Here is a 26388-nt window from a genome sequence, read left to right on the forward strand (position 1 = left end):
AAAAAATCTTGAGAATATATATTCCGATGGTGTTTTGAATTTTTACGATCCGCTGAACTTTGCGAAACTTTTGTGAAGAGTAGATAATACTTAATCAAACGATATATTCATATATCTTATCTCCTCCCCTCCCCTCTATAGCATTATCGGCATTTAAATATTCCCTCTTTAATTTGTATATGATCCTATAGAAGGGGCAATATTTCACAGATTGTTAGGCACAAAAAATTAGACCGTGACATTACGTTACGCCGTATAATCGGTTCTTTGTCTCGTTTTCTATCGATGAGAAGAGAATCTATTATACTAATTTTAATAATTTTTATGAAAGAAAAAATATATCAAAAACAAAGAATCAGACTACTCTCTCCGTCTTAACTTTCAATTCTGTATTATTTTTATAATAATAAAACAATTCATCTCATGAAATTAAAATGAGAGTATTCATATTTTTATTTAAGTAAAACTCGATCGGCATTCATTTTGTCGTTAGAACAATCATTTTTTAATTTTTAACGATGATCTTAACATGATTGATGAACTAACTTTCATTCGATATGATTTATACGCGAAAATAATAATTGTATTGGTGTTAGTGAACGTAAAACAGAACGTTGCTCCTGAGAGTCCACACCCAGAATTACGATTACATTTATACGAATGTATGATGGAAGGCTGTACACTCACTTAAACGCTTAGAGATCATCTACTGTTGGTGTAATGAGGAGAAGGGAGAAAGTTGCATTGGTATATAAACTCTTGGCCGTGACTTTGAAAGTATCAAAGAGACGGTGAAACATACTACGAACGGATTTGCGAGAGTATCTTCGCGCAAGTCTTTTGGAACGATGAAACTTTTAGTGAGTAATACAAAATACATCCTAAACGATAAAATAATCATTACAAATAATCAGTATGTAAAATATTTTAAACAAAAAAATAATTTAGTCAAAACGAGCGTGTTCGTACAATCGACGATAATTTTATTAATCCTGAATTTAAATTAATATGACTATGTTATTTATTTGTAATATAGATTTTAGCCACAATAGTGGCTGCTGTCTGGGCTGGTTATGAAGAGGATCATGGTGGTTCTACGTATCACGAAACTTCCAAACCCGTGGAAATACCGATTTATAAAAAATATGCTATACCGATTCCACACCCGGTTCCAGTAGCAATACCACAACAAATTAAAGTACCGATACCGCAACCGTATCAAGTACAGGTACCAGTGCCACATCCGGTCCCCGTGGAAGTTGTTAAACACGTTGAGATTCCTGTAGAAAAACCTGAACCATACGTGGTTGAAAAGAAGGTAAGTGTTGATCGATCGGTAAATGTGTAAACCACAGTCAAGATAGTAAACTAAACAATAATTTCTACTTTATCGACCTTAATCACATATTATAATACATCACTTTCGATTGTAATTTTTTTTATCTATAATGAAAGTATACGAAGTACATATATGTATCAATGAAATAAAAAGGCAATACTTTTTAGGTACCATACGTGGTTGAGAAACCATATGCAGTAACTGTCGAGAAACATTTTCCAGTACCGATACCAAAACCATATCCTGTACATGTGCCAGTTTATAAGCACGTTTTTCATCATCAAAGTAAAGGACATCATGGTTGGAAGCACCGTTAATGCCAATTGAAACGTTAATTTAATAATTTCATTGCCAAAAAAATTTATAAATAATGAAAAGTAAAAAAAATAACCTTAGGTTAGCTTAGTAATTAAGTATTTAAACTAAATTAGATTTAAATAGGTGTTATGTGTAAATAATAATATACTCGTTACCAATGTTATGTATTGTTGTTTCATTGTTGAATAAAATAATGATTTATTTGTACGCGGGTAGTTTGGGTGATCACTTTCCTCCCTCGGGTGACATGACCGTTTAAGTTAGATTGCTTGGATGACTGAAAGGATTCGAAAGTACGAGGCTTAATTGTAGGCTTACCAAGTTAACGTTCAACCGAGCAACATTCTATCGCAGCAACATTACCTTTTTTAAAATCTAAGAATCATTAACTCATGGGATACATTTGACCCCGTTAAACGTTAAGATTTAAAAACAAAGACCGCCCGCCTATTGGAAACACTTTAGCAAGAAATATAATCCATCAATTCAATAAGACTAAATGATCGTGCATTTTTTATTTTTAAACACACAACTTTTATAACCGTTTCATAAGATCCTTGTAATTCATAGTGATCGTCAAGACAACGTCATTGATCATTTCGTAATTTATTAGCTCCATATGCCACCTAAGGCAATTTCATAGATTGCAGGTAAAGTACTACAGGGCAAGAAAGAAGAAAAAGAAGAAGAAGAAAATAAAATATAAACAAAATAAAAGGCACAATCAAACAAATCATTTAAAATCACTATATCTTTTAGAGGAAAATGCGGATGTAAAATAACAGTAGTCCCTGATGTTATAACGTCACGATCGTAACTTCGGGCATAATACCTTGGAGCAATCTTTGAGTCCTGCTAGCCCAATGCTAGTCAATTTGAAATGGTTTTGTCCCTGTTGTGTGTCGTAAACGGTTTACCGCATTGGTCTAGAACGTGAACTATTCGATCGTGCCTGAGGTGGACAGATAGATACCCACATGTACATGTACCTACACAAATATAACTTCTTACGAGAGTAACTGAATTTATTCAGGAAATACCGGGGCGCGAGCAATTGCATCACATCTGAGAGACACAGGGCTTGGAGCAAAGAAACGACTACTTTTTTACGCCGCTTAAGGGAATCTCAATCGGCGTTGGTCAACGAGAAAACCTGTGCCGCATAATAGGTGCTAAAGTTTATAAAACCGGCAAGTACCCAAGACGGAGCTTCTAGTTTAGTTCAGAACATTCATTCTATCGGTTTATCTGATATCCATCTCTCTTTACTATCCACATACTTCTTCTTCTTCTTCTTTTAGATTTTTATTAAAAGAGCGAGAGAAGACATAAGACATAATCATGCTGAGGTTACTGGTAAGCGAAACGCATATTCGACGATACGCTTTTTTATTTGACGCTTTACTCTCTACAATATTAAACGATACAATCTCTTTAAGCACGAGGGAATCCTAACACGCTTCTGCTGCATATCATCATTTTTTTTTCTTTTCTTTTTCTACATTTTATCTTTTCTTATTTAAAAGTGAAATCTTGTCAACCTGAGGCATCTTCTTCTTAAGTGCTCGTTAAAATATGTTTCATATTCATGTAGAAAACGATACCTCTAATTTAAGATTATTATTTATTTTCTTTCTTTTTTTTTGTTCATTATAATTCTTTCTAATCTACAGATACCATGCCTTTTATGGCTGGCGAGTGTCCGCTCGCACGGCGTTGAACATATGGATACGGAAATGATGAATTCCGGTACAATTGATTCTTCGATGACCAAATTGAAAAGACATTATGTTCAGCCGCCTTGTCCACCACAGTATCACGTTCCATCTTATCATCAATCATCTTATCTTATAAAAGCCTATGAACAGCCTAGTTATCCGAAAAAGGAAGTGACAGTTCATCAACCACCACTACAGTCACATTACACCTTAAGTCATCAACCAAGTTACTCAATCATTCCAAAACAGCATGTGACTTACGTTAAGCCGCAAGTAGTCAGTTATCAACCAGTTCATGCACCATCCTATTCGGTACATCCTGTTCAATCAGTTGTCAAACCATGGATGCCAGAATATACACCGCCTAAAGTGATTTATCAAAAACCGTCGTATACTTACGCACCGATTTATCAAAAGCCAATGTACGAGATGCCAAAAATTTACGTGAAAAAATTCGAAGTACCTGCGGTTCAAACGCAAATCGTTTATCAAAAACCAGGAATTGTTTATCAAAAACCAGCTGTCGTTTATCAAAAATCACATCCAATTACATACGTTCCACCCCCACCACCACCAGCTAAAGTTATCCATGTACAAGCACCAGTTTCTTACGTTAAAATTGCACAACCACCGCCAATGATTCATCCACCTGTCTATCTTCCACCTGCACCTGTTCATCACGCCCCTGCTATCGTCAAAATAGCTAAACCTATGTGCGATTGAAATACTGAAATGAATTTAACCCCGAGGAAAAAGAAAAATATCTAATTTAATTAATCGTCTATATCTCTTATTTTTTTGTTATAAAATTAGGGGATAAACTGATAGCTCGCACGAAAAAAAAAAACGATTTGTTTAAAGCAATCAAAGAAACTTATTGAGCATGAATTAAACTGCCATAATGAGCCACATTTATCGATCATAATTTAATAAAAAAGTTTACACATTTGTAATCTATTCACCCAACAAATAAATCTGTCTTACGTGATTACGGCAATAATGAAGTTTTTATTATATCCCACGCTTTAACTTTTAAAAATAGTCTTATTATTCTTTCAACTTCCTTCCTGTCTATTGGGGATCTGGCAAATTTTGTGTAAGTATCTATATATCTTTCTCTCATACTTACGAAATCACACATTGGATTCTAATTTTTTACGTAAACACTGAAAGTTATCGTTGAATAATTCTCGAATAGAACCATTCCAGAATCATTATATCGTTTTTATAATCATTTAACAACTAACATTCTTCTACAGTAATTGTAGAAACTATGCAAAGAAAATTCTTAAAATGGACATAATTAAACCAACCATTTACCTATATCTTTTGAATTATTTAGAAATCAATGATACGATAAAAAACTAATTAAGCATAAATACAAATCGAGGTTTTTTCAAGATATTTCAAAGAACCATCTTTGTTTCGTCAGAAACAACTCGTAACGCTACACGCAGTTAATTGCACAACGCCTTCGGCAACGTACATTTAATTTTCATTTTGAAATTTTGTTGAGAGGTTGCTTATTCGAACTCTCTACACCAAATCTCAACCTTCCCATACCCACGTAAAACTCAAGATCATGAATCCATGATATATCCTGTCATTGAGAAAAGATACGCCATAGAATATTGCGATTATAAACATCCGTTAATACTTAACGGTGGATATTCACATGAGATATTTCAACATTACTTTCGGAGCATCCGAGTATAAAAACTAACGTCGTTTCTGAGAGATGCACAGTAGAAATAACGAGCCTGTTCAACGAGTTTAGGATTATTGTTTCAACTATGAAACATTTTGTGAGTTTATTTTAACTTTTTTCGCTTAAATATCTTTCGAATTTAATGTGATTAGTGCAAATGGAATATATCACTTACGGAATTGATACATTATTGAATATTTCTCTATCTAGGATTTTTTTAAAACCTAATTATTAGATATAATACAATTCTTATAAATATTATATTTCTAGAAATGTTAGATTTCTTTCGTTGTACGAAGGTATCGCGCTGATTTATAAATTGTGCAAATAATTAATATATTCATTTATAGTTATTATTTTTTTCCGAGAACCGGCCGTGATTCGATTTTGCGAATATTCTCAAATAAACTTTATTAAATCGGTAAACAATTATTTAGCATTCTGGGGAATAGATATAATTATTTTTCAATTATATAGATATATTGAATATTATTTTTAAATAAGTAAGAAATTTTCTAAAAAACACAATATTTGATGTATCCAACGAATACCGAATACCAAATATACTTTATTTATATTAATGTAAAATATTTCTCCTTGAGTAATAATTATTCGGAGCGAAAAGACGAATATTTTATTTTTATTGAAATATTAAAAAAAAAATGTTGACTTAATTTATCGTATTTGATTTTTATTTAGTTATATGTCGTTGCAATAGCAATGTGCGAGGCAGCTAGGATACCACGTCAATTTGAGTACGAACATTTCCCAAATTTTCGAACGATATATCATGGACACGGTGCAACCAGCTATCAAAACGTACATGTCAATAATAATTATAGAGGCGTTTCCCATTCCTCGAATTACGCGGATGAAGCGTTGAATGATTTTGGTTTGACGGTGCATCATGACACGGATATCGTGCCAATTTTAGAACGTATCAAAGAATTAGGACACGTTGATCAATCAAATGCAGGTAAATAATGTACTTTAAGTTTTCATCATTAATTGAAATTCTATCGTGTATAAATATATTAATTATGTACTTTTAGAAATATCTACTTTTAATGGATTCGTGCCAACCTATCATAATCTGGAAACGGAAGATCATCCATATTTTGATGAACATTATGAAAATCATTTCGATCATGATCTCGGACATCATATATAAAAACTTGTACATAGAAGACAAATATTTTTAATAAACGTTGATAATAAACGATTTACGATACTTAACTAATAATCTCTTTATTTTGTTTTATATATATATATATATATATATGTATATATAAATATATTATATATATATATATAATATATTTTTTAATTTTCGTTATACACATACGTACGTATATGTGTCGTTGTATGTACTCCAAGTTTCGTACACAAATGTTCAACACAAGTACACATATATGTACGTATAAATTAGTATAACAACTTACTCGTAAATAATATTTTTAATTATGAATTATTATTATTTTTTATTATTATTATTATTATTATGAAAACAACGACGTGGTATTTGTAATGTTTTGTTTTATACTAGGCTTTGATTTAAAGCTATTTACAGTGATATATTTGGCTCGCGAATTTTTATTTTTGTATTTATTTTTTTTTCTTTTTTAAACCACTTTTGACACAAGATAAATTTTTCTTAAAAAGATGAACGATAATCAAAGTGGTATAATATATGTATATATATATTTATTTATTTATTTTCTTTTTTAATAATTATACGCGTTCAGTCCGAAGAAATGACTCCAAGGAGCTGTTACTTAATATTCTAAATAATTCTAGCCGATACAATATTTAAATCGACTATTTAATTCCTTGTTTTAAGTTTATACTCTCAAGATATTATCATCGTATTGTTTAATGGTCGTGAAATCATTACAGTTAAACACTGTAATTAGGCATAAATAGATACGTTCATTTATGGGAAAAAAATATATTCGCATAAATGCACGTTCAATAGAATTCGACGATCAAAAAATATCTAGTTCAATAAATTCAATGGTGTGCTAATTCGAACGGCCTTGTTGTTGCATCACGTTGTTATAATATTAACGCATCATTATACGTTACACTATGTATATATATACATATTAATATTAATATTATATAATATTAATATATATAATATAATATATATACTCTTTTTTTTGTATTATTATATTAAATCGTTATTGTATTTTTTTCATGTACATTATATTGTACCATGAGATATATAAAATACTAATACATAAACGTACCCATACATATACATATGTATGTATAACTATGTCTATGTATAAAATATTTTATAATTATTATTATTACCATTATAGGAGAACTTGACTAGATCACTTTTTAGTTTTATTGACTCTCTTATTATCCTAAATAGTTTTGCTCACGCAGCGACGGACAGTGCGGAGGTATAAGGTATATATATATATACTGCTTTTTTTATCTTTCTTTCTTTCATTTTTTTGTTTTGTGTTTGCTTTTTTCTTTTTCTTTTTTTATAAAAAAATATTCAGAACAATTAACTAGGTACGTTAAGTTTTGATTAACTTGTCCCTATCGTATCCCCCAACGTTCTTGCAGCTACGAAATGAACGATGAGCGATTCGAGAATGACAACTAATTATGCTTGATCCCAATTCCAATTATAATTACTGATACAGCGTATCCGATATAGTTAAGAATTTCTAAATATATTCGTTTCTTGTGGACGATCACGTGACTTGGAACTATTTAATTGATACATCATTGAAATCAAATCACGCGTAAAATTCGGTCTTCGGTCCCAATTCGTATTCCATTTCTTCGTTCTTGTATACATCCATTATCTAAACATAAACACAAAAACGCATCTTAGAATGATAAAATTAAACCAACACATTAAATCAACAGACGATAGCTGTTAATACCACAAAAGATAGTAAAATTGTCGATAAAAATACAATTATCGTAATCTCAACACTATATATACCTCGTCCCTTACCGCATTCATATCTTTCTGCAGTTCCTCCATTTGTTTCTCGTGTATGACCTTGAGCTTCTCCTTCTCCCTGTTCTGAATCATCTGTGCAATCTTTCGTTCTTCCATAAATTTCTTCGTATTGTTTTGTTGTTTCTCTCTAAGTCTACCCTCTTTGATACCACGTGTTTTCAAGGTCTTATCATTCATCACCTCTCGCATACTCTCTACAGATAACTTCGCCTGTCTCGCATTCATCTCTTTGATTTCCCGTTCGTGTCTAGCTGTCAACTGTTTCTGTTGAGTTCCCTGTGCTGCCGTACATAATTTCCTTAATTGGATTCGACGTTCCTCGAAATGAACTCGTATAAGATCACGTTCCTCACGACGTTGTCTATCTGCCAGACGAGACCATTGACCTGTCTGTTCGTTCACTGCTTGTCGCACTATCGGATCATTAGATAATTCTGATTTACTGGAACAGTAAAAAGATATAGTTTAGTTTAACTTGTGAGTAATCCGGTTTTGTTAAATAGGACATATCAAGCATGTGAATCGTTGAATAATCGACGAATAATCGTTGTGTTCGATATATGCTTTTACGTAAACGTAATTTCAAATTTTAATAATCAAAAATTAACTTAATATGATTCTTCCTGGTAAAAGGGTTTACACATACTAGTTTTAACTTAACTGTTATATTTAATTGTTTAAATACACAGAAACTCCCATCCACTTTTTAGACTTCATGTTGAAAAAATCAGTTTCATTTATGTCATTAGATAACATTAAAAAAAACTTGAATCTTATTACAGAAAGATTTTTCTAGCAAAAGAACATTAGGACTTAAAAAGTTAAATAAAAATTTCAAACTTACTTCTTCCCTTTGATGATTTTTTCTATAGCAACGCAATGCTGTTTTTGTAAAGACACCTTTTCTTTTTGATGCCTTTTTTTCAAAGATTCCAACTCCTTTTGATGTTTTCTTAAAATTTTTTGAAAACCCTTCTCTAATTTCAATGATTCCACAGTTATCGGATCGAATTTAATTTCCTCTGTAGAAAAAAAAAACAATTCACAGTTATATTGTATCAATCAAATTTGATAGTAAAAGTTTAAAAAAATTATCTTTGAAATTAACCTCTTGGTTTTGCAGCTTCTTGATGTTTAGAGGGCATAGAATTGGAACTACTTTTACTGTCACTCTCTTCAATTCCAAGTCCACGCATTTTATTTTGCGACATACTCTCAGTTTTTTTGAAAGCACGAGGTGCAGTTAAGGCGTCCATAAATTCTTTGAAAAGAAAACAAAAAATAAACTCCATTATAAGTCAATAAATAACAAATAAAATTCATTATTGATTATATTTTATCATACCTTGGAAACCATCTGGTACGTAAATCTTTATTTCTATATTGCAAAAGAGCATAGGAAGGGACATAGGAAAGTTTGCTTCAGTACGGAGAGATATATGACGATACCCGGATTGCAAACCGTCTAAAGGAACTATTCTTTGGCCAAGAAGTTTTCCGTTTGATTCGTCATAGACGGCGAATCTAAGAGCTGCCAAATCCGGTAAGACGACTTTTCTAAAGAGGAATGGCTCTTCGTTGTACACCGGATTAAGGCCATTCGCTGGTACAACTCTCGTACGGAATTCTTTTCTTATTGTGTCAGTTGGTAGACCATACATTTCAACTTCAACGTATGTACCAACCTTTTTGTCCGAAAGGAACTGGCCCGCTATTACCTAACAAAAAGATTTTCAATAATACATAGGCGTTATGTGTTACTGCATAATTATTGATATATTTTACCTGTACGCTACATTGTATAGCGATTACTCCATCAACTGGACTTTCAGCAAATGGATCGAAACTTCTATCAGCACGTCTCATGAAATCCGGTTTGAGGAGATACCCTGAGGATCCATTATATTCGAACTTGCCCTGGTTTAGTTGCATTGGCAAATCCGCTGTTTGAAAGTTCAGTGACACCATTTGACAACCAGCGTTCCAGAAGACCTAGTTTTGAACAATCGATCGAACGAATATGACTAATTGAACAGGATTCTTTACTGTTCTTACGAGAGATGCCTCTTTTTGTCCAACATTACCTGTGGCATATAATTTGAAGAATCCGCTCGAGTACCTTTCGGATATATTCGGCTCATTTGACGTTTATTATAATTAACGAATTCGATGGCTGATGTCTTCAAATAATTCAGTCCAGCCGTTTCAGCAAAGGAAGACATGTTATGATGAATATTTTTTTCTATAAGAATAAATATAAATTCACGTATTTATTATTTCAAATTCGCTATGATATTTGAGTTACAGAAATGTGTTAAAAATCCTAAATGCTAATCTAAGACTATAGTCTCATTGAATCTAACTAAATCCAACTGTTGTTGGTGTTCTCGTACATCTCTGCAAAATAATAATCCGAAAAATCAAAACATACGTTCGGCAACGTCAAAGCCCGGAAATTTGATAGGCTGAGCATAATTGACCATGGAAGAAAGCCACGGATGAACGTTCGTTGTACTTCCGGTATATGGTTGAACTACAGCAAGTTCCAAACTTTCGCCAAGACCAGTTGGACCACTGCCAGATTGTTGTTGGGGAACACCGGTAGTAGATGACGTAAGGGAATCAGTCGAAGTTTCATCCTGAAGATCAAGGCGGATGCGTTCTTATCTTCGAAGTTCGAGTATCCCCATTGACCAAGGTCAACTATCGATTGTCTTATCATTTAATAAAAAAAATATATACTTACCTTCGAAGGTTGCTGTTCAACGACAGCAGCTACGACAGGTGGCGCACTTGCATCTTCTTTAACCTCATCCTCGATAACAAACTGCCCTTGCTTGAATAGTTCGAGTTCTTGTTTCTCAACTTCGGGCTTTAGTCGTTTATTTTTAATCAGTATCTTTCTTTTCAGTAAATTAGGTGAAGGCAATGGTACACCTGGTTCCAGCTGTTTTACGATATATAGACATAATGATTATTATTATTATTATTATTATTATTATTATTATTATTATTATTATTATTATTATTATTATTATTATTATTATTATTATTATTATTATTATTATTATCATTATTATTGTTGCATTTAATAGGTGATTTTAATAGAATTGATAAAATTGTTGATCAATTGAGTTATAATTTAAAATTATCGAATAGAATTTTAATAATCGTAAGATGAACGATGTTTTAACTTGTTTTACTCAATTTTAATTATATTTTATACTTACAGGGAAATCCTTGATGGGTTCTTTTAATAATAGATCTCCAAGAATCTCGTCGCAATACTTTGCTAATTTGTATTGTTGTTTTTTACTACAGTGATTCTCGAAACTTAATATAACTGGATACTCAGATGTTACAAAGGCGGTATCTCTGACGGCATAAATGACGTCTTTGAAAAGTATATCAGTACACATTGCTTTACCATGCGTTATTATTGGTTCCTCGTCTTCACCTTTACCATCCCAGCAATCCAGCTCAACACATCTTTTATTGGAAAAAAATGGATTGTTATCTAAACTAACAAATCGATTATTATTTATAATAACATTTAACACTTGATGTAATTCACCTGCAACCTGCAAGCAAAACTTGTCTGTACATCTCAACGCTACTTTTTCCACCAAATTGACGACCACTCAGATACGTGTTATGGCTCGAATTGATATAATAATGCGCCAATGGTTGGTCCATGTCCATATAAACGTCTAATCTGTCTAAGAAAACTGGTGCATTCTCATCCGACATCAGGTATCTTATAAAGCCGTCCTTCGTCATCGTTTCTGAAAGGACGTGATTGTTTCTGAAAGGATGCCGTTTCGAAAGTATAAACTAATTCGAAATATAGTAATGAATGATGATTAGATATTTTAGCAAATACTTTCGATATTAATCGAAATACATTTAATAGTGAATGACTATTAAATATTTTAGAAAAAATTTTCTAAAAGAAAATACACAAGAGTAGAGAGAATGAAAGAAAGAAAGATAGATAGAAAAAATATAATAATAATTGATGAAAAATTTGTAGGGATGTATTGTTCTTTATTCGGCTTACTTTGATTTCGGGCAGTTTCATTCTGCTCGTAATCGTAGATAATTTCTAAGGCTCGTTTCTCGTCGTATAATGGATAAAGAATTTCGTTTAATGTTGGATCGCGTTGTTTTTCGTTGAGAAAGGTAATCAACTGTTCGAGGTTTATCGTATCCGCCTTTCCTTGTGTTCTGGAATTTTCCGAATAAACAACCGTTAGATCTAATTTCATTCGTGTAGTCTTCTACTCGATTATTTGGATTACGTAACGCAGTGAATATCGTTACGGTGAAATAATCCAGTTTTCCGTAGGGGAGACTTTCTTACTTACATAGATTGGAAGAGCTCTTCTATGTCATTCCTTGGACATATTTTATGATAAAGAGCGTAAAATGCATCGAAAGTAAAATCTTCTGGTTCTATAACGTCATTCTGTAAAGTAAATGGAAGACGCTTTATTGTGGTTATAAATTAATATATTAAATCCATCTACTTTATGTTCATCATTTTACATTTTTATACTTTTATATAATATGGAAAATTTAACACTCTAGATATATATAAAGTATTAAGAAACGAAAAAAAAGTATTTAAATAGACAAAATTTTCCTTTAACATTTTTATGAATATTTAAAAAAATTATAACTTTTATTAAAATTTAATAATTTTTTATTTATTTTGATAAAGTATATCTTCCGGTGAGTATAAAGTTTAATTTTATTTTTATCGATTATATGTGGGTGTGAAATATAAATAATAAGCTTTGAATAACTAAAAATTGATTTTAGCTTTACACGAACCATTATGAATCTTTTATTCCTTTTTTTTATGTTGTTGTAAAAGAATTTAATTTCTACTATCCGCATTATATTTTACTTATTATAAACTTTTAAATAAAAACTTTAAATATATAATGAATATTTAATTACTGTACAATAGAAATTAATGCTTTTGAAAATTAGAAGTAATAATAAATTAAAAACAGGCTTTCATGCGTTTCTCATTTCTCTTGAATGTTATTGTACAGAAATTTAATTTCTATAGACTACAATAAATTTTATATTGTAGGCATATGATTGAGAAAGAAATATATAAAAATTAAATTAATAATTCTTGGTACTATTAAAAATTATTTAATGGTAAAACGAATTATTATACGTTTCAAACTACTTTGTTATATTGTCGTACATAAATTAAATTTTTAAAGTCCACACACTGTCCAACATCATTAATTATAATTTGTAGACCAAACAAATATATATTTTATCAAAAAATTGAAGAAATACATCAACTCGTGAAAGATTAAAAAAAAATAGTTCTCAGTTGATACTTTCATCAACACTTCTCTTTTAAGAGTTGATAGATCTTTTAAGAATGATTAGGAAAATATCAATACCTTTCCACTCGGGAGATTCAAGTCAGACAGACACTGATAAACGAGCTTTTCAGTTTTCCCAGACGCGAAAGTCCTCGCAACCACTCTCACTGGCACTTTTCCATTTGGATCGACCAACATTCTCAATCGCATCCAACTAAAACAAATTGAGAAAAGGTTCCTTCGTATTTTCATTCCTTTTTCTCAAAGAAAGTAAATGAGAAAAAGAACTGCTATGTAAAACCATCGAAATATCAAACAATCCTCATTAATTTAAATCGAAATTTATCGAAGTGAAAATTTCATTTAACTACTGAAAACAAAGTGTAATAATATTCAATGGAATGAATATATTAACATAAAAGCAGAAAATTGGTTTGAAAATGTATGAAATATTTTTATTCTGGAGAATTCAATTATCGCACGTCGATACGTACATATATATATATGTTACATCAATGTAATTATATGACCATGAAAAAACACTGACTAAAATTACAAACATAAACCTGACGTAATAGTGAAAAAATCTTAATAAAATACTCAAAAAATTCTTGACAAAATTTGATGTTTTTCTTATCATACTCAACTGAAGAAGCTTATTTTATAGATTGACCAAAACCCTTTGGGAATTTTATAAATTGATCAGGTAGTAATACATTGACCGTGACATATATATATAAGGAAAAAATTGGAGGTATGTCATCTCTTTCTTTCTGCGTAAAAGCATCGAGACTAATTGTTTCTGATGACGCAAAGAACGAAGAAGCTACCTTTGTTTACGCTCTATCACGCGTATATGAACACCTTTTAAGCCGAATGCAATTTTATCATGAACAAACTTACTGTTTCTTCAAGCATGTTAGTGGACAAAAGTTGTTGCCTTTCACGTTGTGTGTAATCGATCGTACACCATCCAGCCATACCTAAATAATCAATTAAATATTTTTTCTTTTTTATCATTTCTTTTTTCATTTCTCTCATTTATCCATTAATTTGTATTATTAAATCGTACGAGAATGAATATGAAAAATTAATGAAACGGAATAATTTATTGGCATTTTATCGTATCGCTTACACGAAAGATACCAAAATTAAAAAAAAAAAAACAACGATTCATAAGTTTATTTAATTATCGATAAAGAAAAAAAGAACGAAATGAAATTTATTAGATAAATTTTTGCAAAAGTTTGATTAAAAAGTAAAATACTGAAAAATAATTTCGTATAATATATAAAGAATAAAAAAAGAAATATATAAAATATTATTAAAAAAATAAGAAATGTTTGCATAAAAAGGTTGTCACGTGCCATGATAATACGCGTTTCAAAAGGTTTCTTAACATTACATGCTGGATAAAAAAGAACCTAACGAGATCGTAGCACATTCTGTTACTGTTATTGTAATCAACATTACTTTGTCGGTCGTATCATCTGGTCACAAATGATGTAAACGAGTAAAATGTTAAAAAAAGATTAACTTTCATAATAATAAAGATTAAAAAGTATTATTGAAAATAAGAAAGAGTTCTTTATATAAAAAGGTTACCACGTTCCATGATATACGCGTTTTAAAATGTCTCTTACATTATGTTAGATAAAAAAGAACCTAACGAACTCGTGGCACATTCTATTACTGTTATCGTAATCAGCGTTACCTTGGCGGTCTTAGCATCCGGACAAACGACGTGCTGGTAATTGATGTTGGTATAATCGACGCCTGAACAGATGGTCAAACTTTTTTCATCTAGCTGTTCGCTATGTTTGGCAACTAATTTATCATACAGCTTTGGATCCTTTAACAAGAAATACATGTAGTTATCTACACTTACTTTTTTTACGTACTTTATAATCTTTCTGTCAATATTGCATGGAATAATATAAGAGAGAGAGAGAGAGAGAGAGAGAGAGAGAGAGAGAGAGAAAAAAGAATTTATAAAAGATAAAACATCTTTTTACATTTGCCTTAATTAAACTTCAACAAGTAATGTTAGTAGAAAAATCATTTATTTTCCTTTCTCTTATCAACGGCATCAAATATATTTTAGAGGAATTTATACAAGCAAAAGTCTGTTTCTTTTTTTCTATTATTTAATTTTTTAAATTTGTTTAAGAATTTTCCTTTTTTTCGATCAACATATTGTTAAAAGATAGAAAGTTAAAAAAAAGAAAACAATTATTTTTTGGTATTTATTCGAATTACCTTTGGCACACCACCAGCACGAATATCGCTCACTTGACACAGTTCTAACACGTCACCGTCCTGAAGAGGAAAAAAATATGAAGAATGAAAAATCATACTCGGACGAGATATATAAAATATAATAAATATAATAAATATAAAATATATATATATTTTGAAGAATAAGAAAATATTTAGAAAATAAAAGTTTGTATAAGATGTAAAATAAGTAGAGAAGAAAAAAAATAAAAAGGGGAAGAGAAATTTATTGAAAAGAAATACGTCACCTTTCCTTCGCTCTGCCAATAAATGAAAAAACCGTACTCGTCGGCCTTGAACATACAGTTCATCTCAAGCTCTGTATTGTCCTTCTCTTCAGACCATCGATCGAAGACGCATCCATTACGAAGTGCTTCCGGCACTTCGATCTGCCAGTTGAATTCAAATCTCTTCGTCATCTTCGCGATCCTCTCTGTTCAAGTTTTAGAGATCGGATCTTGTTTTTCTTCCTTCAAAATAGATTCTAACTAAAGATCGAACAAAATCCTGTTAAATCTTTCATTCTTCTTATCGTTTATCTTGAATATTTTTTCCATTTTTGTTTGCTTCGAAGAATATTCAGCAAACAATATTTTGTTCTTTCCCCGATCGTTATTTTCCATTTAAATATATATTATTTAAATATTGTATTCTGTTGAAAGTGATAATTTTTATGAGAAGAAAAAAGTTTTAATAATATTCTACTGGTTAACGAATAATATTTGCAATTTTAGATTTAATTATAAATTAATTTATATCCGAGTATTATTGTGCACGCTAAATAAATATTGAATATTTTCACAAAAAATAATTACTATAATATTTGATTAACTCCAAAAACATCATCTAATATCTTCCATTTCAATAAAACAATCCATTATGAATGTTCAAATTAACAGTTCCCAACATAACTTATTAACAAATTAAACACAAACTTAATTTCTAAGATCTTATATAATTATACCCTGAAGAGAAGCACGTTACTATGTTTCGAACCGCCCTGTCTAAAATGCATTAGACGACATGTGTAAGGTGTATCAATTGACTGACGACCCTAATAGATATTCACGTATACGTATGTCATCCCTTAATGGTATTTTATGAAACCCAATCGAATATTAACCTCTTTAAAATTTTGTAAAAAAAAAAAAAAAAAAAAAACAGAACAAAAGAAGAAAATAAAGGAAAAAAGAAAAAAAGGCAAAAAATCCACTATAAAATTCACCAATCAATTTCAACTTAATCATCAATCGTTTAACTTTTTCATCTTCTTTTTTTTATCTTCATCCTCACGATAATTTTTAATTTTTCATCGTGATTAATAAAATACACGAATAACAATGAACAAGTAGTTATTCGCAAAAGTATATATATATATATATAGTATATTTTTTTTCTTTCGTCGTTTACAAGGACAAAAATAAAACGTATGAAAGATTGTTAATATTCTAAGAGGTACGGTTCGCTTTAAATTATTCTTTTATGCGAGGTCATCGTCGTAGCTGACCTCTCCGACTTTACAAGTTCTACACGAATTAAAATCTTTTATTCTTATTCATATATTTCGAAATGACGAGAACCAAAACTTCTTAGAAATCGAATCGTATAAAAACATATATGTACATTAATGCACATACACTTATAAACGTAATATACATGTAAGATCATTCACCAATATAATTCGAAGATTCGCAACACGTGTGTTTCCTCTTTTCAGTGAAATTTCTGACACTGATGTAAAGCTCTCATACGAAATAGAATTAGACCGAGCGGAAAGCTTTCCAGCCTTCAAAGCGATTCGATGTTGATAACGGTCTAGAAACCAAGTGAAAGAGAGAGAGAGAGAGAGAGAGAAAGAGGAAGGGAGATAACATCTGCATAGGATGTTAGGATGTTATTATTTTAGGTGATACATGACACACCGAGATGCCTGTTACGTCAAAGCATATGCTATTTTTTTTCTCTAGCACCATTGCATCGATTGACCTTTAAACTAGCTTCATGCATAAACCAGAACTAACCAAAGTAAATGCCAATTGTTAGATTGGTTTAGATGTTATCTTATTTATTATTTCAATCGATTTTATATATTAATTTAAAATTCAGATTACTTATTAGAAGAATGATGATTAATCAAACTATATCGTGTATGTTAGTTACACTATTATATCTATAATATCTGAATGACCTTTAGCAGCTTCATGCACAATGTGGAAAAACAAAATGGCAACTATGAATGCTATGGCATTGTTCGGATATATTATCTACATTTTTTTCTCCTTATGTTTCAATATGTAACCGAATAGCAAGAGTAATAAATTATAAGTTTTATTAAAAAAACTAATAACAGATATCATGTTAATGCATGATAATCCTTCACATACATCAGAATAGCCCTTATCAGTCTAATGCATAATATGAAAAATAGAAAATGATAGCTAGAAGTATAAATACAATACAATTCCCGGAAAAGAGTTGGTTTTTTTTTCACAAAAACAAAAGATCCAAATTAAATAAATTTTATAAATAATAAAATTAATTGAAACATTGTCGAAGCTAATAAGATAAAATCTTAAAAATATAATAAATACTAATATCTAATCATTATGTCGAATGAGTCATTTAATTGAATTTAAATATTTTTCAAAATGAATAGGGAAAAAAATGATAGAAAAGAAGGTGTAGATTTGTCGATTGAAAGGCTCGTAAGGTGTCAGATTGTAGAGCAAGACGTTTAAATTTCAGCACTCAATTTAACAAAGTATAGTAATGAAAAAGAAAGAGAAAAAAAGGAAGGAAGGAAAAAAGAGGGAGAGATCGTTTCTAGTTTATGTGGCACTTTTATCTTAGGGGTGCATAAAAGAATCTCAGGGAGCGAAGCTTATGAAAGCGAGCTAAGCAAACTTACGACGTTAAGAGCGTCTCTTCCGGGCCGGGTTGCTCATTTTATTTTCCCTTGGTACCTACGACACGAAAGATCGAATATAAACTTAATGCACTTTACACATATACATATACATACATATTTACGTGGACATACATTGGACATTTATACAGGAAAGAGAAGATTAAAACCTCAAGGTCTTCTATCTTTCTCTTTTACATCATACACAAATTTTACACATACACACGCACACATACATATATATACAGATACCTATGAATAATATCTTTAGCAATTTTACTTTATTTTCCAGATTCTATTGAACTTTCAATCGTAAATGATTATTTGACAGTTATAGTCAAATTGTTTATGCAAAAATATTTTCTATCGTTTGTACAAACATTAGCATTCAATAAAATCAACCATTCGAGAAAAACACAACTCATATGATCTTTGATTCGTGTATTTATTATACATGTACAGGTATATATAAGTGTATTTATATATTATGTTTGTATATATATATATATATATTTGCGAATACGTAGGATCGATTTCAAAAGCGTTTGAACGATATATCTAATACTTACATATCTAACCGTATGAAAAATAGCATGAATCGACGTTACTTTCTATAATTAAAGTGGGAACGAATGTGTGTCGTGATGAAAATACGATCAAGATATCTAATGAGCAACGCATGTTATACGATTAACACGTCTCTAAGCATCTGTCAACTATTATCCTTTTTTTGTTCGTTCAATTTTTTTGATGAATTAGATGATAAGGGAAAGAAATAAAAAAATAATATTGTTTTTTCAATAATTTATATTAATTTAACTAATACATGTATTTTTATTTTATATATTTGATTGTGAATTTTTAAGACAATCAATTGAATACAGATTTTAAGATAAAAATGTATGCAAAAATGATTTACATGTATTCAAAAAGAAATTTTATTTTTATCATGTGGTTTCAAATTATTGGAATCATCAAGAAACTATATTTCTTAAGTTTTCTTTGAAATGAGCGTCTATTAAAAGATCGGCACACAAGACACTAACTTATGCGAATGAATCTTTATAACTTGGTTATTTCGTAATCGTTAAACTGGTTATCGATGCATACGCTTATCGTACACGGACATCCCGAATTCTTATCTCGCGTGTCTTATCTTAATTGGCGTACTAGAAAAACATACGCATATGTAGGTACATATATATAAATCTAGATATGAATTTAAGTACTTACATATACATAAATATATAAGTATCTATGTTTCCTAAGCAAACTTTTATTCGATTTAACTCAACTCGTTTGTCAAATACAAATTGTTGAACAAACAAAGGTAATTATAACGACTTATATACAGTTTTCCTATCTTTTACATATTCTATGTCTGTTATATCCAATTGGAATTGATTGGTATAAATTTAGAAACAGATCGATGTTACATACATAGACACGTCCTTATATTTGTATTTCTGTCATTCTTCCTAACTAATTCATTTAACAAAAATTTCCTTACAAATTCAATAATTAAATGTTGATTGTCATACAAATGTAACACGTTTTTCAATAGTACTAACAATTCAGATATAAAATCAATGATTTCTTTTATATTAAAAGAAAAAATAAGGAGCAGAATTGTCTTTTTATCAAACTAGAAAATTAAATTTCAGTACTTTATAAATGAGTACAAAATTTTCTAAAAAAAGAAATAACTTCGACATATTTTTATTGTAGACATGATTAAATCTAGACAATATATTTTAATCTTTTCTTATTTTATTCTTATTTCTTTTTGTTTGAATAATTCTTTTTCACTGTTGAAATAAAATAAGTAAAAATGAAAGTACAGAAACGCTGCTCTAGTGCAGTAAACCATTAAAAAAAGTACGGTACGGTTTACAGGTAACTCACGTAATTCAATTGAAAGAGCAAACATCAATCACAGGTGACAAATGTGACAGTAAATGTGTGTTAAGAAAATTTATTTAAATATATTTATATCGTGTATGCTTGTTATAATAGAAATCTAACAGTGAACATATTAACAATTACATATTAAATTGAAACTACAGACGATGCAAATAAAAAGTAAGTGGTACTTTTCGTTTCACATTTTCCTCTTTTTTTTATTCTTTTTCTTCTTTTTCTTCTTTCATAAGAAAAAAGAGGAAGAAAATGATTATGTTCGTGAACGCTTTTATGCTCGTAGAAAATATTCCTTGTTATTTTCCTCTCATAAGAACGCCTCTTCCTTTCGGCTATTAATCTTTATCAAAAGGAACTACTATTACGTCGACGGTAGCCAGAGGCATTTATCAAATGATCTTCTTCGAAAGGTTTTAAGAAAGAACAAGAAGAAAGAACACGATAGTAAAAGAAAAAAATATCGTTCACCGTAAATGCTTTAAATATGATGTTTCAAAATAAATACCACCTTTCTAATGGCTAACGTTATTCACATAATATTATATTATTTCATTATAATTTAGAAAAACATGCTACACTTATGTTGAATTTCTTTATCAATATATTTTCTTTCAACAAACTTTCTAAAAATAATCTAACATTAATTTAGGCTGTCATGTTTATCATATAAAAAGGAATGTCAAGCGATAAGAAATATGAAGAAATGTGAAAATATGTAATTCATCGTTGATACATAAAAATACTGAATATATTTACGTAGAAACATATTAAATAATAATATATTTGTTTATTTTTTAAAAGCAAAAGTTTTTTCATTTCACATAAACACACGGGTATACTTTTATATTATCCATATGCATTTGTTTAATATTTCTTCTTGAAATGAAAAGAAATATTATTTTTATTTAAAAAATAAATTTCATAAATCTGCATAGAAATATTGAGGAAGAAACTTTGATCAATTTTTTTTTTTGTATTATTTCCGAATAAAGAAAATTTCATAAACCCGTCAGTATGCATTCCTCTAACGCACAAATATAGTCGAATACCTTTACGTGTTTGTTTAATATTAGAGCCAAGAATAATATTTACAATATTTATTTCACGCCTATCGTATGACTGATGTCACACTTTCCACTAGTTTTTCAGTCAAAATTATTTCATGTACATCAATAAAAGATGATCGAAAACAGCTGATTTTACGTTAAATCTATGATCATAATATCTTATAGTTCGTGCCATGGCACGATCTTACATCTTTCAAACCGAAACCTTGTATACACAAAAAGTGTAAACAGATGAGCCAGTAACGTTTTATGAAAATAATGTATTCACGTTACGTGTCTCGTGTTAGCTTCATACTTTTGATTTTATCTCTTCATTGCTCAACGAATAAATAATTCTTGGCAAATTTTCGCAAAACCAACGAATTATTCCCACGGTCGTATTACCCAAGCGTCAAAACGACAGAATTCTAGTGCCATTTTGAAAATTCAAGCGCCCGGAATTAATTATTCACACGTGGAAGGACACGTTGTCCTAGAAAATGTGAATTTCTTTTTAGTAATTTTAATTAAAAATGAAAAAAAAAACAAAGAGAAAAGTAAATTCTAATCGGAAAAAACTTCAATACTCGCGCGTAGTATTTCTTTAGTATTTTAATTTCTACTTAAACTACTATTGTTGCTTTTAAATTGCCAACTTCTATTTTTTATTCTTTCTTGACCCGTATAAAAAAATACAAAATAAAATCTCACACTCGAGAGAATTAAATTTTTTTTCCATCACATCGAATTTTTATATAAGTTTAAAATTCTGTACCCTATTATTATGTTGAGTGTACAAAAATTTCTTAAAATTCGTTCTTTTTACGAGCAGAAAAGATTTAAGTAAATTTTAACATTTTAACATTTCATTAAATACACGTGTTTTTCTTTCTATTTCCTATGCACAATAAACATAACGTATTTTTTTACCATAAAAAAAATAAATTAATTATAATAATAACGACGACGAAAGATGGAAAAACAAATATTTCTTCTATGTTTTTTTTTTAAGGATAATAATGATATTTTATGGGTAAACGTTTAGTTTGCGTAATTTCAAACGAATGGGTTAGCGCCTTGGAGAATCGTCAATCAATAATTATGTAACTTCCCGTAAGCTTGCTACGAAGGAAGAACGTAACGTAATACGTTTGACGCGACATTGACCGCTCAATTACTTAATACCTTTAATGGCCACTTAATAAAGAATGGAGAAGAAACGAGGGTTGTTACCCGCTGTGCTTTCATCACGAGTAGATCAAAAGCTTTAACCTATGTACGCTAAGCTTCCGATGTTATGCTAGTTTTTCTTTTTTCTTTCATTTCTTTTTTCTCGTAAAGATCGATAGATCGTTCGTTGGATAGTTTTATTAATAAAATTCCGAACATGATTCATCCCGTATAATATCTTCCTATTTAAACGTCACACATTGAGTAAGGAAAATTAATTTGCGTCTAAGTAAGTTACTCCTTTTTTTCTTTAAATAAAAAAATAAATAGAAACGAAACGAACTAGACGCGTATTAAATTATCAGAATTGTTTTTTCGAAATATTAATAAGCGAATAATCATCATTATTAATAACATAATAATAACATTATTATTCTTGTTATTATTATTATTATTATTATTATTATTATTATTATTATTATTATTATTATTATTATTGTTGTTATTATTATTATTATTATTATTATTATTATTATTATTATTATAATTACAGTTGTTATGTTGTTACGTACCAACGTAGTAACATTACACAACATTTACTGATAGTACCATCTAGCATGCAACGTCTAACTTTCTGATTAATATAGCAACGTTCCCACTAATTGATAAACTAATTTATTTAAGTAATTAAATTCCACGAATTTTCGTCCCATGCAAATACCCCTCTAATCCTTTATTTTCCTAAAATACAGAAAATTGCTTTCCCATTTTATTCGAGTAACAAAAGTTGTTAAGACTTTTACAAAGAAGAAAGAAAATAGAAAAGATCCAAGTTAATGTTCTTAAGTTCTGTAATAACAACCTTTTGAGAGACCGCCTACGGTTCACTTATTTTTCTCATTAAGGCGAATTTATCTTCGCTTCTCTGATCACATAAATAAAAGGAATCGAAAGAAAAATTGCACGGATGGGCGGACATTTTAAGAGCGAATGAGAAAAGTTTCACTTTCTATAAAACAAAAAAAGAAAGGGAAAAAAAAGTTTAAATGAATCGAATGTCTTATCGAGTAGACGCGGCGCCTACAGCTTTCCTTGACCTCGAAAATCCTACAGGAAGACTTCGAAGTCAGGGTCGTCTATCCCGCTTGTCCTCCACCTCTACCCCAATTCCCCTTCCCTTCACCCTCACCCTTCATCCTACCAATTCTACTTCTTCTTCTTCTTCGTCTTCTTCTCACCTAATTGTTCTCTTTCACCTTGAACGCCTTCCCATAGGCGTAAAGGAATCCTTCGAACCTCTCGTCAGGATTGCTAATCAATTTTTTTCTCTTATTATCTCTCTCTCTCTCTCTCTCTCTCTCTCTCTAAGTTTCTCTTTCCTTCTTTTTTCCCCTTCTCCCACATTGTTTTTTTAGTAATTCATTCGCGACACGTACAACGAGCACGTATGAAACTAAGTATGTAAGTAAACGTATGTGTGTACATGGAAGTTGCGTAGAATGGAACCACGCGTATTGGACTACGTGCTTGAAAGAAAGAAAAAATAAGGGAAAGAGAGAGAGAGAGAGAGAGGGAAATACAATGGTTCGTGTGTTGGTGGAAGGGTGCTATCATGAACACGACTTTGAGAGAAGTAAGAAGAGGGAGAACGACCGGTGATTAAAGAACGAAAGAATGAAAGAGTAAGAGAGCATGAAATAGAATGAGAAAGAGAAAAAGAGAGAGAGAGAGAGAGAAAAAGATAGGTGGGGGCCAAAGACTACGGCGTGTTGCACCGTTGACAATACGCCGACTCTCTAGGTGTCTTTCCTTTAATTAGACGCCACTCTTCCTGACTAATGAGAACGATTTAAAGTTCCCGTTTGGAATGATAATTTCCATTTAACGTGGACTTGACGATCTGTGAAAGTGAATTTTACTACGTTTTAAATACACGCTTTAGTTTTAATATCAATGAATAACTTGTTTTTCCACACTTGCTTTTTTATATTCTTTTTATATTTTGTCCAAATCTCGAATGACTGATAAATGAATGGCAAGCGCAAAAAAGTTTACGTGTATGTATTAACGTATTTTGATAACATTGAAAAGTTATATCTCACGAGACGTTATGACGATTAAATTATCGTAGAAGAAGAAGAAAAGGAGGAGGAGGGAGGAGGTGGGGTAAAAGAAGAAGGAGAAGTTCTTATTCGCCTTTGATGCTGAGTATTCGTGTGCTTACGAGATCTAACGCATACATCTTAATATACATATACATGAACACACATATACAAAACGGGGAAAGGCACTCGCACGAACGTATATATACACACATGGCTACGATCCAAATAGGTGCATCGTGGTTTAGAGTCTTACCGTTTGATCCGATCTTCTTAATGAGAGAAATTACCAGCCGGACCCGGGCAGTCCTAACGATCGGATTAATCGTGTCATACTTCTTTTTATTTTCTGCTTTTATTTGATTTCTTTTCTTTTTCTTTTTTCCACAATTTTGTTCTTTTCTATTTCCTTTTCCTTGTTCGACCGAAACTCGGTGGTAACACTTTTCTATTGGGATTCAAACTATTTTCTTTTTATTCTTTACTTTTATTCGCGAATATCTCTTTTTACTAGATGATAATAGGCTTATGTGTCTATCTTCGAACTCATATAGAAATCAGGAACGAGGAATACGCAAGAGAGCACTCCGCTGACCAGACGCCTTCCAAGCGCGGTGGAAGGAACTGACGATGCGGCACCGTCTGTTGACGGGCGAGACATTGCCTGGCTCGATACCGTCCTTTCCCCTGCACGCATGCGTTGTGTCTAAATCTTTGGCGCTACGTTTTCATTTTCATTTACTCGATCGATAAAAATGATCGCACAGAAATTTTTTGTTGTTTTTTCAATTATATTATAAAAATTTACTCTGTTTTATCGTTATTTCTCGAAAACTAACAACAAATCAGTGCTAATCGATCTTTTTTCTTTATATAAAAAATTGCATGATAAGAATATCATTGGTTAATACAAAGACTAACTAACACCAATATATTACCCTTAATTAATATAAAATGTAAGAATCATTTCTTTTTATTTAATTAAAATCGTTACCATCTGATAGCAAAGGTATAACCAACTGTCGATAATTAAAGAATCATCATTTTCTCGTCCAACCGATAATTTATGAAAACGTTTCGTCGATATAGAAGAATGGTATATCCTGTTTTATTAATCCCTTACTGAAATATCTGAAGGTAAGCTAGGTGGGAACAGTATTGGACAGTTTTTTCTTATACAATAATAAAAATGGTATATATGTATGATGCATCTAACCACACAAATGTCGGAATTTTGACGATGCCATATTTCGTTGATGGTTTATTCAGAGTACATCCATTTTTGGAGGTAGGTAAAAGCTTAAATTCAATCTTTTTGGTTTTTTAAGCTTTCTGACTAAGCTTTTAGATATTTCTTTTTTACAAAAATGGATCCTGCGTTGGAAAGAATAAAATATCGATTTTTATTATCACCAACTGATGATAAAAATATCATTTTACATATCGCATGTTTAATGTTATGTATAAGGCGATGTGTTCTCCTTAGAGTCCCACTTGGATGTTCGTTTTCTACTTTAAATGCAAACTACTGAAGCT

The 26388-nt window shown here is 30.6% G+C and overlaps 4 protein-coding genes across 5 annotated transcripts; 3 read left to right on the forward strand and 1 right to left on the reverse strand.

Moving 5' to 3' along the window:
• Positions 1-480: 480 nt before the first annotated feature.
• On the forward strand, positions 481-2484 carry LOC149033337 (uncharacterized). The gene is made up of 3 exons (XM_089179800.1): positions 481-860; positions 1037-1318; positions 1507-2484. The coding sequence occupies exons 1-3, from the start codon at positions 849-851 to the stop codon at positions 1654-1656; spliced, it is 444 nt and encodes a 147-aa protein (XP_089035926.1). The 5' UTR covers positions 481-848; the 3' UTR covers positions 1657-2484.
• A 553-nt stretch (positions 2485-3037) lies between these two features.
• On the forward strand, positions 3038-5806 carry LOC107065067 (uncharacterized). Its single transcript, XM_015318384.2, has one exon. It carries the CDS (start codon positions 3382-3384, stop codon positions 4096-4098), a length of 717 nt encoding a protein of 238 aa, XP_015173870.2. The 5' UTR covers positions 3038-3381; the 3' UTR covers positions 4099-5806.
• On the forward strand, positions 5356-7230 carry LOC149033338 (uncharacterized). The gene is made up of 3 exons (XM_089169867.1): positions 5356-5382; positions 5783-6059; positions 6136-7230. The coding sequence occupies exons 1-3, from the start codon at positions 5356-5358 to the stop codon at positions 6252-6254; spliced, it is 423 nt and encodes a 140-aa protein (XP_089025993.1). The 3' UTR covers positions 6255-7230.
• LOC107065055 (1-phosphatidylinositol 4,5-bisphosphate phosphodiesterase) lies at positions 6771-25512 on the reverse strand. Of its 2 annotated transcripts, none has more exons than XM_015318360.2 (20): positions 25109-25512; positions 18618-18672; positions 15958-16197; positions 15692-15751; positions 15147-15284; positions 14336-14415; positions 13511-13646; positions 12446-12546; positions 12139-12305; positions 11653-11863; positions 11309-11567; positions 10825-11025; positions 10510-10717; positions 10163-10320; positions 9864-10070; positions 9424-9796; positions 9187-9339; positions 8923-9100; positions 8058-8520; positions 6771-7914 (listed from the first exon to the last, which is right to left on the reverse strand). In XM_015318360.2, exons 3-20 carry the CDS (start codon positions 16126-16128, stop codon positions 7846-7848), a joined length of 3333 nt encoding a protein of 1110 aa, XP_015173846.1. In that variant the 5' UTR covers positions 16129-16197; positions 18618-18672; positions 25109-25512; the 3' UTR covers positions 6771-7845. The 2 variants fall into 2 exon arrangements, with proteins under 2 accessions (XP_015173846.1, XP_015173848.1); XM_015318362.2 differs by having other exon boundaries at positions 8070-8520; positions 25109-25511.
• Between the last annotated feature and the right edge of the window lie 876 nt (positions 25513-26388).

This window comes from Polistes dominula, unplaced genomic scaffold, assembly GCF_049000335.1.
Source record: "Polistes dominula isolate Pdom_NZ unplaced genomic scaffold, Pdom_raw_medaka contig_49, whole genome shotgun sequence".
Lineage (NCBI taxonomy): Eukaryota > Metazoa > Arthropoda > Insecta > Hymenoptera > Vespidae > Polistes > Polistes dominula.

Coding starts and splice junctions, on each gene's coding strand:
- LOC149033337 (XM_089179800.1), top strand. Junction 1,319..1,506: donor CATACGTGGTTGAAAAGAAG/GTAAGTGTTGAT, acceptor AATACTTTTTAG/GTACCATACGTGGTTGAGAA.
- LOC107065067 (XM_015318384.2), top strand. CDS start 3,382: ATGGATACGGAAATGATGAATTCCGGTACAATTGATTCTTCGATGACC.
- LOC149033338 (XM_089169867.1), top strand. CDS start 5,356: ATGTTAGATTTCTTTCGTTGTACGAAG. Junction 5,383..5,782: donor ATTTCTTTCGTTGTACGAAG/GTATCGCGCTGA, acceptor ATTTTTATTTAG/TTATATGTCGTTGCAATAGC. Junction 6,060..6,135: donor CGTTGATCAATCAAATGCAG/GTAAATAATGTA, acceptor ATGTACTTTTAG/AAATATCTACTTTTAATGGA.
- LOC107065055 (XM_015318360.2), bottom strand. CDS start 16,128: ATGACGAAGAGATTTGAATTCAACTGGCAGATCGAAGTGCCGGAAGCA. Junction 12,547..13,510: donor TGAATCTCCCGAGTGGAAAG/GTATTGATATTT, acceptor TTTACTTTACAG/AATGACGTTATAGAACCAGA. Junction 9,101..9,186: donor AGAAGCTGCAAAACCAAGAG/GTTAATTTCAAA, acceptor TTTTTTCTACAG/AGGAAATTAAATTCGATCCG.